Source organism: Drosophila suzukii, chromosome 2R (assembly GCF_043229965.1).
Source record: "Drosophila suzukii chromosome 2R, CBGP_Dsuzu_IsoJpt1.0, whole genome shotgun sequence".
Taxonomy (NCBI): domain Eukaryota; kingdom Metazoa; phylum Arthropoda; class Insecta; order Diptera; family Drosophilidae; genus Drosophila; species Drosophila suzukii.
In genome coordinates this window covers 5,085,789-5,103,418 of record NC_092081.1, presented here as the reverse complement: position 1 = coordinate 5,103,418, position 17,630 = coordinate 5,085,789, and the positions used below count along the sequence as shown (strand labels likewise).

At 41.9% G+C, this 17,630-nt stretch overlaps 3 protein-coding genes and 1 long non-coding RNA gene across 9 annotated transcripts; 2 read left to right on the top strand and 2 right to left on the bottom strand.

Moving 5' to 3' along the window:
* The first annotated feature begins 1,673 nt into the window (after window positions 1–1,673).
* Window positions 1,674–4,152, top strand: LOC108017961 (venom protease). Its single transcript, XM_017085231.4, has 3 exons — window positions 1,674–2,036; window positions 2,092–2,299; window positions 3,142–4,152. Exons 1-3 carry the CDS (start codon window positions 1,775–1,777, stop codon window positions 3,758–3,760), a joined length of 1,089 nt encoding a protein of 362 aa, XP_016940720.3. The 5' UTR covers window positions 1,674–1,774; the 3' UTR covers window positions 3,761–4,152.
* A 275-nt stretch (window positions 4,153–4,427) lies between these two features.
* Lst (Limostatin) lies at window positions 4,428–6,327 on the bottom strand. The gene is made up of 2 exons (XM_017085239.4): window positions 5,975–6,327; window positions 4,428–5,087 (listed from the first exon to the last, which is right to left on the bottom strand). The coding sequence occupies exons 1-2, from the start codon at window positions 5,993–5,995 to the stop codon at window positions 4,689–4,691; spliced, it is 420 nt and encodes a 139-aa protein (XP_016940728.3). The 5' UTR covers window positions 5,996–6,327; the 3' UTR covers window positions 4,428–4,688.
* A 2,857-nt stretch (window positions 6,328–9,184) lies between these two features.
* Window positions 9,185–15,879, top strand: Cdk4 (Cyclin-dependent kinase 4). Of its 6 annotated transcripts, none has more exons than XM_017085236.4 (7): window positions 9,185–9,321; window positions 10,415–10,613; window positions 12,467–12,632; window positions 13,852–13,987; window positions 14,053–14,381; window positions 14,447–14,582; window positions 15,413–15,879. In XM_017085236.4, the coding sequence occupies exons 2-7, from the start codon at window positions 10,511–10,513 to the stop codon at window positions 15,494–15,496; spliced, it is 954 nt and encodes a 317-aa protein (XP_016940725.2). In that variant the 5' UTR covers window positions 9,185–9,321; window positions 10,415–10,510; the 3' UTR covers window positions 15,497–15,879. The 6 variants fall into 6 exon arrangements, with proteins under 6 accessions (XP_016940725.2, XP_016940723.2, XP_016940722.2 ...); XM_017085234.4 differs by having other exon boundaries at window positions 9,186–9,379; XM_017085233.4 differs by having other exon boundaries at window positions 9,186–9,385.
* Window positions 10,458–11,684, bottom strand: LOC139352535 (uncharacterized). Its single transcript, XR_011603753.1, has 2 exons — window positions 11,388–11,684; window positions 10,458–11,228 (listed from the first exon to the last, which is right to left on the bottom strand). It is a non-coding gene; the product is annotated as an uncharacterized lncRNA (long non-coding RNA).
* Window positions 15,880–17,630: the final 1,751 nt, after the last annotated feature.

Genomic DNA, 17,630 nt, shown 5'->3' with positions numbered 1-17,630 from the left:
GTGGGCGTGGCAAAATAGATAGGTATTGGCGAGACCAATACATTTCAGTTAAAATTTTTTATCTAGCATGAAAATTGTGGGCGTCAAAGGTTTATGCGGCCTGTGGGCGTTAGATTGGGCGTGGCAAACTTTTTTTTGGGTAGGTTTTTTTCGATAAGTATTGATAAGAACAATACATTTCAGTTAACATTTTAATTCTAGCATCTGTAGGAGCCACAGCTTTTGGCGGTTTGTGGCACTCTGCTGAAACAAACTTGCGCTGCGTAAGAAGCTCAGGAATCCTCACACCAAATCTCAATAGCCTAGCTCTTATAGTTTCCGAGATCTCAGCGTTCATCCGGACAGACGGACAAACGGACAGACGGACATAGCTAGATCGACTCGGCTAGTGATCCTGATCAAGAATATATATACTTTATGGGGTCGGAAACGCTTCCTTCTGTCTGTTACATACTTTCCGACGAATCTAGTATACCCTTTTACTCTACGAGTAACGGGTATAATAATATATTTAATAATCCTCAACAGTGCGTATGAGTTATAAACTTTGAAACAAAACCGCAGACGCTATACCGCGTTTTTTTCAAAAAATTTCGATTGGTATACTTTAAGTTCCTCAATGCGCACCTTATAGGCAGATGAGATTAGGACCTTAAAAATTTCAATTCAAAAGTGGACCGCCCTAGTGTACATCCTTTCGGACGGGTTCCGCCAAAAGATTTTGGTTACGTTGTACATACTTTGTACGAAATGTAATACGATCTCCGACGAGCAGGAACTCGTCGAGGACTCCACCTCCACCCTATACTTGCCAGCCAAAGCGAAGCTCGCGGACGTGCTGACTTCTAAAAGGAGGTGGACAAAAAGGACGCCATTACCAGCCATTGTCAGGATGCAGGGCTACATTCTGCAGCACCAGCGGAACAACGCCGTTTCCAATCCGGCTCCCACTCACTCAAGGCCCATGTTGGCAAATTGCGAATCGGAGCTAATAAAGGAGATAATCTTAAAATTTAACTGTTGCAAAACTTTAAGAACACATTTTTATTGATTTTAGAAGCATCTTTATGTTGTGAAATGCAACGCTTGGCAGCCGAAATATTTTTTTTTATAAAAACAATTTGTAATCACTTTCTGATAAATGGCCAGACTCCTATAAATATTTTCTATTTCAATATTTGTTTTTTGTACTTAATTTAAATATGAAATAAGACATTTTGACATGTCTTGATCAGGATCATTAGTCAATCTGGCCAAATAAGTCCGTCATTAAATAACTTCGTCTTTATGTATGGTTTTAAAAACAGATGGTGTTATTTGTCGTTGTTATTTAGTAATTTGTTAAAGGGGTAGTATTGTAGATAGTAGAGAAAATCGATTCTAAGTAGTTTAATATTTTAATATGAAAGTTGAAATTGGCGCCAATTATTCAGCTGATTTAATTTTCAAAATGTACTACGTTGGCAACGCCTACCAAATGTATTCGACAACTCTAAAAAATGTCGTTATTAAAGAAATTGAAGAGCAGCCCCACTTTAAATTTTGTCAGTTAAATTTGACTTTTGAAGATTAAAATAAACTAAAGCTGCCAAAAGATGATGCTTATAGACTGTGGCTCGATCAGATTAAAAATAACTTTTCAAAATAACTTCGTAAAAATAAAAAAGCATACTTAAAACTGTAAGCGCCAAAAAATGAAATGTTCTCTTATCAATTGCTGTTCGGTTCTTCAATTTGATTCGAGAGTTCAGTTCTTATTTAGTCTTCAGGCGAAATGCAAGTGATATTTGGGATCCTGTTGATATTGGGAGTTCTAAGCACCTTTTTATGTGAATTCTGTGACAATGGAACTGGGGAGTGTAAAGATCTAACGGCAACGGATTGTCCTGCAGTATTTTTCAACCTGCCCTTAATTGGGAGTCTTGTTAAATATTGCGACGAGTTCAACGACCTTGTTTGCTGTCCCCTGCCACTTAATATGCAAAGGCAGTCGCAGCAATTCTCCGGCAACATTGGCCTCAGGAGATACGAAAAGGGTTAGTTGTACAAAAATTATACCCCGTAATACATTACAAGTTTCATCCGAAACAGAATGTCGTCGCTATAACGAGATAAGGGCTTCCTGCCGTTCCACCCCATTCATTGTGGGTGGCGCCAAGGCCGCTGGCCGGGAATTCCCCTTCATGGCGCTTCTGGGTCAGCGTGGGAAAAACTCCTCGCACATCGACTGGGACTGCGGGGGCACAATTATCCATCCCAAGTTCGTGCTGACCGCCGCCCACTGCTTGGAGACTAGCGAGTAAGTGGGATCTCATAGCCCCATAACACCAGAAGAACATCCAATAAATTACATGAAAAGCATATTTAATTACAGCAGTAACAAATTAATGCAATATTCGCATACCAAAAGCATCTAATAACATCCACAAAGACTTACATAACAGAAAACAGAGGCTAATAGTCATCAGATACAATTTACAGATATGACATGCAGATACATATGTTCATAGAACACTATTGGTTTATTTTAGTCTTAATCTTACCAATCAAATGTATTTATTTTTAATAGTGTTTCAAATATTCCGGAGCATCAATATGTAAATATTTTTCTTTTTTTTCACTTTGGTAGTATACAAAAAAACTTTAAAAACACGTTAGCTTCATCATTGGACACTATATTAAAAGTTAAATGCTAGGCACTCATTAATATAATTTATTAAGAGCTGTCTATTTATTTGTTGTCTGGAATTTAGTCCAAAACTAACAATATAGCTGCATAAATTCGCATCTTATTAGTCAATACCTATGAATTCGTCAAAGCTATTGTGTTTGCTTTATAAATTATTTTGTCTTTATGCTAAAACAAATGCTGGTTTATACCTATAGAAAACGATAGAAAAGAATCATGATTTAAACATGATTTTTCACTAAATAGTATCTAACTGGAATTCAGAAGGCGGAACCTCCCGGTTTATTGACTCACCCCTTTTTTATATCCAGTTTAAGCATTATAATATCCAAATGTGTATTAATTAATCCTTTCTTTTATAAAGCGTTTTTAACACTATGCTCAAGTGATCTTTTAAGATCTATTTATTCTCAAAAGTAGGAGATTGAAATAAGTTTGATAATTGATTTCAGGACCAAGGAACAGCGCCTGGATCAAAATTACGATTGCCCCAAGTATGTGGTTAGATTGGGGGAGCTGGATTACAAAAGCAGCTCAGATGATGCACAGCCGCAGGACTTCCGGGTGGTCAACTATGTGGTGCACCCAGCTTACGGGGAAGATGACGACTCGGGGAGTCGCAAGAACGACATTGCCCTGGTGGAACTGGAGAGGGAGGCGACCTTCAACGAGTATGTGGCACCTGCCTGCCTGCCACTCGCCAGTGGAAAAGAGCATCTCCAGGTGACAGCCGCCGGATGGGGAGCCACCTCGGAGGGAGGGCGCTCCTCCTCGCATCTGCTAAAGGTTTCCCTGGAGAGGTTCGACGAACATCAGTGCAGCCAGCGGCTGGAGCACAAGATCGATGTGCGAACCCAACTGTGTGCCGGTTCCCAGAACACCAGTGCGGATACTTGTTACGGCGATTCCGGCGGTCCCGTCTTCGTCCAGCATCCCACGTACTCCTGCCTCAAGCAGGTGATTGGCATCACCTCCTACGGACTGGTGTGTGGTGTCCAGGGGCTGCCCAGTGTGTACACCAAAGTCCACCTCTACACCGACTGGATTGAGAATATCGTATGGGGCGAGTAGGCGGGCAAATATTTGCACAAGTGATTCGCAACTCTATCTCAAAGGGGTGCCAACTAAATTTTGCACTTTTGGTCAATGGAGATATATTATGAATGAATTTATTATTTGAATATTTACCTGGGTAACATTGCCATTACCTGTCTTTTCATCGATTACGAGTTACTAAAGGTGATGAATGAAGGTGTTAGGTTGCTAAAGGGTTTAGTAACCCGTAATCAAAAAGATAGGTAGCGGTAGGTATTACCTATGTAAATATTCATATAATAAATTTATTCATATTCAATGATTTTTTCATGGTGGCACAAATTAAGAGCTGGTTTAATACACACTTACTTTATTAACGCATACAAAATAGCCAAAAACAAAATGGAAAATAAATTGTGAAAATTTAACCTGATTGTTTCATCAATTTCATTTAAAATTGCTTTTACGATCAATCCAGCACTTATAATTTCGAATTCATACGTAAAGTATACACAAGTATAGAAAATATAAACCTGAACTGGCAAAGTGATAAAAGAGTCGTCAAATATCCGGTTAATAGCCTTTCAAGTGCGATTACGGTAAGACTAGATCTCAAGCCGGTCACATGAGATACTTTGGACACTCGGTAATTCTGATAACAGCTTGGACAAACCCCCTCCCCCAACACAAAACTCCGTTCGTATCAAAATCAGTTTTGTTAGCTTTAATCAAACGTCGCGATAACAAGTTGCATAACAAACATCTGGGCTTATTCTACGAGGATGTGGGTGGTGTGGTGGCGGTGCGAATGGAGTATACATAATATAGCGATGAGTGCTCTCTCGTCGTGCTGCAGTGCATTTCTTAAGGCTAGGACACAGTGGAAGTGGCTAAGTGCTAGAGGACCCTGTAGAAGGCCAACACCCCGGGTTGGCTGGATGGACGCTGGATTGGATTAGGGCGACTACAGCCGGTAAAGGCTGTTCAGATCGTGGCGCCTCTCGGCATTCCTGTCCTTGATCTCCTGCCGACGGATCTCCTGCTGCTTGTAGACGAACAAGGGCCTGAAGACGATGGCCCTGCGTGGGCGAACCAGTTTCTGGGCCCCCGCCTGCGCACCCACATCCCTGCGCTGGCGGCCGGAGTACGGCCGGAAAAGGTTAGACTTGGCCGTGTCGTGGGCGTAGAGGGTGCTCAGGAAGTCGAAGTAAGGCTTGGAGCGCAGGCTGTCCGGCTGGGCCAAGGGGGAGCTGTAGCTGAACTGGTTGGGTGCCTCGATGTCCAGCAGTGCGTGGGGGGCCTCCTGCAGCTGGGGGGCTGCCATCGCCATCGCTGCCAGGATGGCCAGGATCACAGTGGAGATCTGGAAGGAAAGAAAGCCAGGTCAGCCGGGGAGTTTGGAAGGTGTGAATAGCCAGTGGAGGCCAGTGGCAGAACCAAGCGGTGCCAGAGAACCAGAACCTGTCTGCTCTTAGCGCTTATGCTGCGAATTAGCATACAATAATTAATTTAAATTAGCCAACTGGCCGAGGGGGATCGGGCCAAGTCAATGATATAACCGCAATCAAATCTAATTTATAGTCGCACGTAAAATATTCATGAGCACGTCTCGAATTCGGTAGGCGTCTTCTGGCATGATCACAGAACCCAGCTGATCCCCAGGCGCCATCTAACCGGATGCACCCCTCTCTAATTTATGCTGCCCATTGGCTAACTTTCGAAACTATTCCTGGAAACCCCTACGATTGACCCGCTAAACGCAGTGATGGTACTTTTTTTTGTCGGTTTCGAATTATGTAAAACCTTAACCGCAGACAAAACAAATTAATTTCAATCAGCAGTGGGCAAAAGGAGAAGATTGAGACTGAGATTGGGACTGCAACCGGTTGGGCTCAGTGGTTCAGGGTTAAGAGCTCGACTTTGTAAACGGTATCAAGGCTCCCAGCAGGATGGATGGTCGGATAAGCCGCAGATCAAGTGCAAAGCCGCGCCATAAAGCGGCTTTATGACACTTCCTCATCAAGATCACAAGATCGAATAGGAGTAGGAATAGAAATAGAATAACTTGATTCGGAGATTCGATAATGCGTTCGGCCTTGTCCGGCGGCGAAAAAATCAGAGTACGCTGTCCGTTTGCAGCCTTAATTTGTGAATTTGGTCGAAAATGTTAATCGCCGAAACACGTTTCTTTGTTGGCCTGTGTTTTGCTCATAAATTTCAAACACCGACGCCGATCTCGAGAATACTCACTTGCCAAGTGTATGCAAACATCTTTAATGGCTGCTGGTATATGGGTACCGTTTAATAGCCCTCGGTCGATTTTTATTTATAGGTGGAGTATCCTGTTTGGGGTCTGGTTGAGGCACTTTGTCACTTGTTCCGATTCCGATTTAAGATCGGAGATAAAAGATCAATTTGTGGGGTGTGCGCACTCGCGGAATGTCGAAACCGTTATGATCGATCGTAAATTCGGAGACTGCGACTCTATTAGCTGGGCGTTATCAGTGATCGCTTAACACCTTGTTGGCCCCCGGGCTGGGATTATGCTTTTGTGACTTATTCTCGATGCTGTCGCCGCTGAGCGTGCGCTTCAACTGTTCAGAATTTTTGTCACAATTCACTTTTATACGGGCTGCGCGGCGCTTTCGTATGCCGAACAGGTTTCGACCTGGGTTTCGCTAAGTATTGCCGATATCGCGGCGCACGTAGCCCCCGCCCCCCAAAATCGAGGGTCCAGTGCCTGGGCCAAATTGCCAAATGGCTGGCTGCGCTGCAGTTTGGCCCATCCAGCTGGTCACGTAATTAGCGCTTCTGGGGCCGCTTCCCAGGGGTATCATATCAAATCGGTATCATTTACCATGTATCACATATCATATATCGTATATATATGCGTCACACATACCGTGTTTGTTTGCGCTTGGCATTAACCGATCTTCGATCTTCGGCGGGAATTAATTAAACTTTTTCCATGACGCACTTACTAATAAAAAGAGACACTAATCCCCGGAGATCCGATCAGCACCCTGAGCCCCAGGATGAGGAACTGGAAGTGGATCTGCCGCCACACAGACACGACACGGAAGCCAAAGGGGAGTCGTAAAGCTGCGAGAGATCTCCCACAGAGGTCTTAGCATCGGAACCAACTTGGAGATCGTTATGCCTAAGTTATGCAAATTGTTGTTTGGTGACGCATGTTTGGCTGCTTGGAAAACTGTCAACCCAGCGAGGCACTTGAGCTTGGCTTTCATGCTTCAGGGAGATCGTACTCCCAAGGTCGAGTGTTCTTGTTGCTGCCGATGGTAATGAGCCACGCTCGACTGGATCGATCGCCCAGCCAGAGATAAACCCCCCTTGCCGCACGTGATCAGTAGCAGATATCGGATCGTATCGAGAATGGGTTTGGCTTCGGTTTTGGATTCCGATTGGATTGAATTCTTCAGTCCGAAGAGCCAGTGACGTTGGTTTCCGAGCTGTTGTGGCTCTTATGTTCAAGACCCGTCTTGGCCGTGTCAATGGCCAACCGGTTGCCTCGCAGAGTGCAGGCTGATTTATTCACTTGGCTAACATTTAGCCAATTTAGCCAAATTGCCCGTCAACACCCCCGAAAAACAGGCTCAGAGCCCAGAACTTGGCGTAGACCCTCACTGGCGTCTTTGTTTGTTTGCTTCTGCCATTCTGTTTGGCATTTTCTTGCGTATTTGTGGCCAGAACAAAACCATTTTGCCCATAATATTTGTTCAATAAATTTCGTTTAATTAGTTTTTTGGCTCGGAGCCGGTTTGAAACGCAATAAGACTAATGGTCGGCGATAAGCGCCGTCGTCACAGGCCGACAAAATGTCAGAGAGCGAGAAGCGAAATAAAAATGCTTATCAGGGACTTGCGTCTATTCGGTAATGCCCAGATGCGACCGGATCCCATTTTCAGTCGCATTACTCTCGTGTTTGCCTTGTTTACAAACCGAGTGGCATGTTGGCTTCTGAGTAAGCCTTTCCCTTGCCTGATAATAACTTCCTCAACGCCAGCTTGTCGAAATCGGAACTCACTAATTAACGAGATGAACTTGATTCGCAGAAATCATGAATATGTTAACATTATTCATTCACGAACCTACAAAGCAAAGTCAATGGATCAGGCCTGATCTCGAATGAAAATGCTATCTATGTATAGTAGGTGACTCACTATTCTTATGGGGTTTAGTCGGAAATGCAGGTGTTCTAAATGGACAGATATGTCCGTTGCTGGGCGTTGACTTCCGCGGAGGAGTGCGACTCACCAAGGTGCTAATTGGCCAAGATCGGATGCGCTTTGCGGCCGTAATGAATCACAGTGTCGGCTGGCGCCCGAAAGGTGAGAAAGGGGCACGTTCCGGCGGTCGCAGAAACTATATTTCCATCTCCCATTAATGATCATTCATCCTGATCACTCGCTGTGTTTGCCCTTCCATTTTGTACTTCAGCGGGGCACGTCATTTGTGGACTTTTGGCGACTGATACACCCTGGCGGTAATTAACACTTCTGCGACTTCGTCACTCGCTTTCCACCACCGAGCTCTAATTTGATTTGGGCCCTAATTTGTTTTGCTCTCGGGCAAAGATCATGGAAATTTTCGCCGATCTAATTAGTAACATGATTAAGGGTGTTAAATGGGAATGTTTACTTTTTAAGGTTTTTGCAACATTGTTTTCAAATCTTAGCGCCCAACCGATCGAGCTTTATTCGACTTCGAAAGTGTTGGCCTTGCCGGATCGTTGGAAAATGATTGACAAGCTTTCACTCAAACACGCTTGAGTGAAAGCTTTCGACGCCACTCCAACTCATGTCAATAAATTATACATCCAGTGAGTGACTTTCGAGCAATTTTGAGTGGCATTTTTTTTTATTTCACTCTAGATAATTTAAACACTTTTGACGGCGGAATAATATTAGATTTCTGCTATTGTGTGAAAAGCTTATAACATATTTAGGAGACGGATAAGAAATAATAACTTATTTAGGTCAATTTAATCTATTTTTAAAAATTATATGTACAAGCAATGTATTTTCCCAGCATCCTGATGAATTTTAACTTTTCATAGCATCTAAATGCTTATTCTTAAATTCATTTCTTATCTTATATTCTTGTATACAAATTTAATTTCGCAACTCTGTTAAATCTTTTTTAGTAAGAATATATTCAAAACTAAACAAATATATATTATGATATATATTATATATATATTATAATATCCCACTTGAATATTCCAGGAACTTAAAAACATTATTCAAACACTAATCGCACTGAAAAAAAACAAAGAATATGGCAAAAATGGTTCATCCCTTTACAGTCACTGATAACAATTTCGAAATTAACGGTTACCCGTTTTGCCGGCCCCAACAGACTGTTAGCCACCGGCTGTTAGCCAACACGGGCGAAGAGAATCCACTGTTACCACGAATATCGTAAAACTGTTTCAGAGCATTCAGAGCTACCAAAACACTCAGTCTTACAAATATTGTTAAAAATTTATAAATCGCTGTTTTAAAAACTTAATTAAAGTGCTGCTGCCGCGCCACCGACCGTGTTCGCATCCAAATTCGTGTCGCGTTGCTCTGATCGTGAGGTTCTTGCTGGATTATCAACAAATGCCAAAATTTCGTCAAGGCGAATAAAACCGTATATGTATACATATATATCTGTGCCTGTGTGCGTGCCAGCCTGTGTGTGTGTGAAGATCACTTAGCAGCGTGTGTGTGTGTGTGTGTGTGCGAGTCTCCGGCAAATAAAAAACACATTTTTTAATATTTAACTAATATTTCGCACAAAGGCCGAAAAAACGGCAGCATTGGCATTGAGATACACCGGAAAAAAATGTAAAGTGAAGCGAAAAGTGGTCTTATCAGTAAAACAGGAGGAGCGAGGGCGAGAAACTAGTGCAACAATAACTATTTCAGATTTATACACCTCATAATTCTTTTCCTCGAAAGCTACCCACTCTCTTGCCATAACTTGTGTGCTTTTTGTTGCGTTACTTGTTATTGTTGTTTCGTTGTCTCGCGATTAGAATTAATTGACAAACGGCAACAACAAATTATTCGGGTTCTTTTTCGGCGTTAATACTTACGGGCAGAAATGTGCACGGCGAGAAAATGATATTTTATTTGAACAAAAAAGTATTATAATAGATCATACATTGATCCCAACTTTCGAGTATCGTCTCGTGAGCTGTGAAAAAAGTAACAGGACGCACGAAAGAAGCCACAAAAGGGAGACGGCGACGAGCAGCACGAAAGACAGGGGAAGACCGAAAAGAACATGAATAAATCATAACTAAGTTAGTGCGATCGCTCTCGCCCTCTGCGATCGGTTAGACATAAAATTAAAGTACAAATAAACGAAAACATTAACCGGGTTCAACGACCGCCGGCTTCTACGTCTCCATGTGTGCGGGTTCTCGGAGATAGAAAAAGCATAGCAGAGCATATAGCCGTGGCCAGACTTCCACTTCTTTTTCGGGCCCATTAGCACCTGTCACACCAGTCTTTATCGCGAGTTTTGGGGTTATCTAGAAGAGCAGCAGGTATAAAATCGGGCAGTCTGTCTCTCTCTCTCCCACTCTCCCTCTCTCCCTCTGTGTGAACTATCGTGGGCGGCAAAGGATACATCGATAACCAAACACAGATCGATAACACCACATCTCTCTACTTACAGTTGGTGCAGTAATTAGTGACCCCTACGTCGTGTGATCAGTGCCCAGTCCCCGTAATATCAGTCCATTCCGAGAAATACCTACAGAAATCCAGCTACATGTCACTGTCACCGCAGCTCAAGCGACAGAAAATGTCCCAGGGGAAAAAGTTCGGCGATGGAGACATATTTAATTACCAGGAGCTGAACATCATTGGCACAGGTGAGCGGATCTGGGATTTTGTTGTTGGGATAGGTCGGCGCTACAAAGTGGTTTCTGTTTATTTATGGTTGCTCAACGGAAATGTGCGGATTATTAACGATTTACTTTAATTTGTTTACAAACTCTTGGCTATTTGGTTTTACAGCTCGTTCTTGACTTTACTTCAAGCTTTTTAGTAGCTCTATTGTTTACTTAAAGCATCTTAACGATTTTTTTATTTGTGGATAAATGAGCTTACATGGAATGTGGGTTTCTAAATAAACCTAATTTATAGATGCAAAAACCGGTTGTGACCGACAATGTAGCGCATTCTCCAAGTGCACTTAGCCAAACTGTTTAGAACCACGACTAATTAGGCATGAAAAATATGGGAAAAGGGGAAATATTGGCTAGGTAAAGCCACACCATCAAAACTTCCCCTTCTTGGGTCTTGAGAAATTTTCTCGGCATACTTTCAGGTCCATTGCAGTGGGCCACGTGTTACCAATCGTATTCCGAAAACAATTTCGAACCCAGTTCGATGCTCTGACAAGTGGCTCATGGTCTTTTTGGGGTAACAATTACGAATCGGTTTTTATTTTTGTAAATAAAGCCCAAATCAATTACGTCACCGAGCTGTGAAGAGGCAAATGGTAATGATGGATATTGTTTCTGGTTGTTGGGACAGTGAGGGGTTTAGGGGAAGGGGACCTAAAGCCGGAAGGTAAACCATCCATGGGCCCTTCCCCTCGTCGTAACCCCCTGAATTCCATCTGTTATACGGCACATACTTACATTTTCGTCTGTCTGCTTCTCTGTTCGCGTTCATTCAATTATTGCCCCTTGCCATTCGCTTTCGCTCCAACCTTTCATTGTTGTTTTTTCACTGGTCTGTGCGCAATTTTCGAGTTTATTTTTTGACAATTTCAAATCGAGAGCCCAGTAGCCGACGTCCAAAACGAGTCGGAGTCGAGCTCTCGGCCTTGTGCTCGACTGTCGAAACAGCGGCACAGTTCACAAGCCAGGTGGTCTAGAGACCCCCAAAACCATCCACCTCCCCCCAGTTCCATTTGGCCGGGGGTATTTGGTATACGTATGGTACAGAGTGTCTGTCAATGCCAACCGAAATAGCCGATGTCTCGTTGCTCCCGCCCCCACGCAAGTCCCCGTCCGTTCGTTTGTCCGTACGGGTGATAAATTTCCGGTGACAACATTTTGTCTCTGGTATTTGATTCTGATTGGGGCTCTTTCGCCCCTTCGCACTCTCTTTTCGCATTTCTCCGCTTGTGTACATGGGTAAGATCATTTCTACCTGACATCAATCAATATATATGGGCTTTCATGTACTAAAAACCATTTAGATTTTTGTATTATGAGATCAATTTAAATGATTAGTCTCAATAAGTTATATTTAAGAATAAACAATATTTTTTTATAAATCAATTTTTTTTTGCTTTGATCCCATGCGTGTTTTAATATACAGAACATAATATATCAGTTCAATGGTTCGGTATGCGAAAAAATGTATAAAAATACCACAAAGATACTTATGTCAGAGATAAGTGGAACTACTGCCAAATCAATGATCAGTTCGGGGTAATTTCTCTCCGTGAGTCTCCCATTTCTGCAATAGGAATAGTTTCCAGATATGGCCAATCAGCCGGCATTTCTCGCCCATCTTATCAGCACAGCTGACTTTGTTGCCTTATATTTTTATTTCGTACCTTATGCGAATTTTCGGCAGTTTCGCGTGTTCTTATCTGGCCTTGCTTTTGGGGTTTTTTTTTGTGTCTCTGTTTTGGCTTCTGATTAGCATTACCATTTGATTCGGTCATTCTGCGAGTTTGATCCAATTTTGCAATGACTTTTTTCAGGTGCTTATGGAACGGTTTACAGAGCCCGAGATGTGATCACCGGTAATATAGTGGCGCTGAAGAAAGTTAGGATCTCGCTGAACGACAATGGAGTGCCCATGTCCACTCTGCGGGAGATCTCGCTGCTGAAACAGCTGAATGCCAGCAACCACGCAAATATTGTCAAGTGAGTATATAGTAATGTGGGTACTACGCTTTTATGGAGTTTAAAAAATAACTCCACAAATCTTGGGCTATGTAATGGCGTTTTTTACAACCAGCAGGCATTAAAATCGCGTATAAGTAGCTATAAATGGGGGGTGTTTGCTGTGTGTTATCACCCGCTATTGAGGCCGAGTGGCGCCCCAACTATTTGCAAAGTAATTTAGAAAACCTCCCTGCAATGTCACAACGCTTCTGTTTATCTTTGCACGCTATAGCCGCAATATTTCGCCGATTTGCAGGTGGAGAAGGGGTATTTGGCACCCTCCACCCCCCAGCCCCCGCCCTCGCCCACGCTTCTGGCATATGCCAGTCAAGTAACTCTGGAGCGGCGCCACTGTGCTCCCGCTGATAACGCCGCCGTCACTGCAGTCGCAGATCCGCCGATTTTGTATTGGCATTAAGTAATATGCGGCAGCCGTTGGCAATTTGAATTAACAGAGCGCGGCGCGGGGCTAACAGGTTCGATAGCAGCCCGTCGTCGGCAGCTGATATCGATAACTCCGCTCTCGCTCTCACTCTGCTCTCCCTCGCTCAGCTACGATATTGCGATCTAACAGCGGGAGAGTGCCAGATCGTACGGCCTGAAGAGCGAGAGCGAGTTCGCACAACAGAATGTTAAGTTGCAGTGGCGTCCAAGTTGCGGCTGTTATTTTGTTTGAAACTAAAAGTATTTTTATGGGTTGGAGGGGAAAAGACTTGAGGAAGGCAAAACTTGCAGAAAAAGACAATTTATAAATGCTTTAAAAATATAAGTCCAGTGTGTGAAATTATTAATAACCAGGAACCGTTAAAGATTTTAAACATATATTTTGAGTATATTTTTGTTCAAATCAAAATTTCTGTTAAAATAACGGCCTGAAATGCTTGTTAACATTATGTTATTTATTTTCGTGCTGGCGAGAATCGTACGATCTCTTGCTAAAAACGATATTTGGGCTCTTTAATTTGCCACTCTCTTTTGGCTCTTTGATCGCCATATCGTAAATGTGCGCGTGTGTTCGTCTCGAGTGCTTTGCCTAGTACGCAAAACGAACACAGTATGGCCGTTGGCGCTGGTGAGGCCAGCAGCATTTTATAACACTTTTTCTATATCTCTCAACATTTTCATATGGCCATCTCCTTCGCACACCGAAATCACACAATGCTTAAATATACATATTTGCTTACCCCTACACCTGCAGACTGTTCGAAGTATGCCAGTTTCTAGAGCGCGATGGCCAACTGCTGATTCTCCTGGTCTTCGAGCACCTGGAGCAGGATCTTTCGGATCTCATCGACAGACTGCCCAAGTCGGGCATGTCGCCCTCCACAATTCAGGTGGGTCCTGAAATTCCACTGGGACTGATATCTGTAACTGATCCTTAAATATGCTTTCCTTATAGCGCCTGTCAAGGGAACTGCTTACTGGTGTGGACTTTCTGCACTCGCATCGCATCATCCATCGGGACTTGAAGCCCCAGAACCTGCTGGTCTCCTCGCAGGGCCACCTCAAGATCGCTGACTTTGGCCTGGCCAAGACCTACGGATCGGAAATGAAGCTCACCTCGGTGGTGGTAACCCTCTGGTATCGGGCCCCCGAAGTCCTGCTTGCCCAGCCCTACAATAGCACCGTGGACATCTGGAGTGCTGCCTGCATTATCTTCGAGATGTTCAACCGCAGGGCTCTGTTTCCGGGGACCTCTGAGAAGAACCAGCTGGACCGCATCTTCGAGTGGGTGGAATTTCAAGGAAAGTGAATTTTATAATTGTTTCAAATCGTGTTTTCTTTTTTTTTAGACTTACTGGTCGACCCACCGAGCAACAATGGCCACAAACTATCTCTGTGGCACTGGAACATTTTCCACAGCGGAATCCAAAGAGACCAAAAGACTTTTGTCCACTTCTGTGCGAGTACGCCGATGATTTATTGAATGTGAGTATAAAATAGAGAAAATCAAATTTGTTAAACCTTAGATCTCACGTTCAAATCAAGATTTGTCGTTCCCAGTATGTTATCGTCCGAGTTTAAGTTTAAAACAAATAATTTTATTAATTTGCAAAAAAACTTCTTTAAATTTGTATATGGGTTATTCTCTACGCTTTGAAGCTGAGAAACCATGTTCCAATATTTTGTTTTCTTTGACGTACGTATTAAATTTAAGCTCTTGATAAGCACTATAATTTGTTCTATGGTATATAAGAGATATATCCAAAAATTCTATCGCACGCGACAAAAATATTAGTGTTTTATTTTAATACCAGCTAGTCTTTCGCTTTCTGGGAAACATGAAGGAATATTTGTTTCCCAATCATTTTCCTTAAAAATGTTTTTGGCTTGGTTTAAAAATATTAAGTAGATTTTCTAAAATAAAATTTCAATTGACTTTGGCACGCATCATGTCAAACACGACAGTTCTTTTCCGTCGATTGGTAGGATGGTTTTTATTAACCAACCTTAAAATATACCAAAAAAATACCAGAAAAACACTTTTTGTCCGTACTAGTAGGTATTGTCTTGAGAAATTATCCAAAATAATCTATCTAATCGGAAACAAATATCGTTGCAAAATCATATATAAATATGTTTTAATCAAGTTACAAGTTTGTTGGCTTGGTTGACACTCGAGGAGATAAAATACTCAAATCTTGACAAAAATATATAGAAACAATTATTATCTGTAAAGCTTTTAAGCAGAACGAGGGAGTTTAGACTAACGACTATTTGCCTGTATGCCCAAGTCTAATTGTTCCTCTCTTTTCCAGCAAATGTTATCCTACGACCTCCATCTGCGGCCATCCGCCCTGGCTTGCCTGGAGCACGAGTACTTCCAGCAGGAGCCACTATAGCCTTAAAACATTTCCCAGAAAGAAAAAGGAAGTGGACTGACCATCACGGCCTCGCTTCGTTCTTGTTACAATGTTCCTTTAAGTGTAGTGAAGCATTTTGTTTATTTTTTCGCGACAGTCCAGTTATTGTGTCCGGATCCGGATTCGGGAAAAAGAATACCTTAATATGTTTGTAGTCGTAAGCTAAGTGTAAAAAACATGTCGCGTCGTATAAATAGTACTGCCGATCAACTGATAACCGCTAAATGTGAAACGATTCTCGAGGGCGTAAGTCCTCCAAATCGAAATGTGATACACAAAGTTCAGGAATGCACTATACAATTTCAAAATTTTGTACAACAACAACCATTTATATATGCAATTATATATACAGCATAAATTTATATATTTGTAAATTTTCTTGGGAAAAATTTGGGGTTATAAAGGGGAATTTTAGTATTCTAGATTTAGATTTTTTTGTATCCTTTCAGACGCTGTTTTAATTTCATTTCGAGGTTTCTTCTACTTTGGGTATATCCTTTTGCTTACATTTCAAATTCACGATTTTAATAAAAAAGTTGGAGAACAATAATATATGACAGACCAATTCCGAAAAATCCTTGTGTAGGGAAACATTTTCCTGAACACATTGGAAAATTATGCGTTATTTAGTATTTTTTTTGTGCATCACAGTGTTAAAGTTACCCAGTCGGACCTTCTATTTATGAATATAGAACTAATGAGGGTTGTTCTACAGGCGTTCGCTTTTGTATGCTTTAATGTCCGCCTGAAAATCAGTTATCATTGCAGCTTAGTAACAAACAAATTCGTGAGATGACTGTGAACAAAACACATGCCTCGTATGAAAAGGACCAAAGGACATAGAGCTGTGCACCAGGCGCCGCCAATGTGGTGCGAAAAAAATCGATTGGTAAAATTTTCGGTCCCCAACCATCGAATTGTCAATTGTACCCATCAAATAGTTAATTTGCGTATACGTGAACGAAGGTGTTTCTATAAAAAATAGTTAAGTAACTATGAAAAAGGGTAGAATGGTCCCAACCCATAGATTGTAGTTAAATATCTATTTTCATAGTTATTCGACCCATAAAATATAGTAAGTGTTTTTATAGTTAATCTATCTTTAAAATTGACAAAGTTATTAAATATATTCACAGATACGTCACTGTAGCGTGGTTATTTATAAGCAAAATAAAAACAATGTATTTTACAAATGGCACTTCTTAACGGTGACTTCAAGCTAGCGTGAAAATATGTTGAAGAATTTACAGAATACTCGTTTTATGGAAAGTCCCAACTTTTCAGCGTATGTCTTTAAAGTCTAGGTGTACGAGACTTTGAACCCAGTTGGGAATTATATTATAGCCCATTGTCATTCTGACCTCAGTGACCCCCATCTTAAGATAAGTCGGCCTATATAAACTGTAACTAAAGGAGAAACCACTGGTGATCGATAGCCTTTCCCAAGTACAAAAAATGATCAAATTAAGGATTTTTTGGAGAGCCTGAAGGAAAACGATAAAATCAAAAGCTATAAGGATGAGGAGCTCAAAAAGAAGGATAAAATAATCAAGAACTTGGAAAATCAAATCAGAACGATTTCTGAAGAGCAATCCGAAATCACCGATCAACTTGTGACCTTTAATAGAACCGACCGATGCCCCACTGACAGCCAAAGTGGCATTTACAAAGTGAAAATTCCCGGACTAAGGAACTTCGAGGCTGCCTGCAATAAGCAAGGTTGGATGACGATCCAAAGGCGTATCGATGGATCTGTAAACTTAACACGCGACTGGGAGAGTTATAAGAACGGATTTGGAGATATACGCACAGAATTCTTCATTGGGCTGGAAAAACTACACCTGATGACAGAACAACGTCCTTTTCAACCATTACGCTGATTTTAAAATCGGCGATAAGGCATCATTGTATGAGCTCTTTTGAAGGTACAGCCGGGGACTCTCTTTATTGGAACAAGAACAAGAAGTTCGCTGGTGGTTCGCCGAATGTGGATATAGGTAACCTAACTAAACGTAATCTCATATGAAAAATATTTATACAAACTACTTCAGTTTCAGTTCGCTAAATGGAGTTTACAGTAAGAATGGCATTGTCCCTAAATTGAATGGAATTC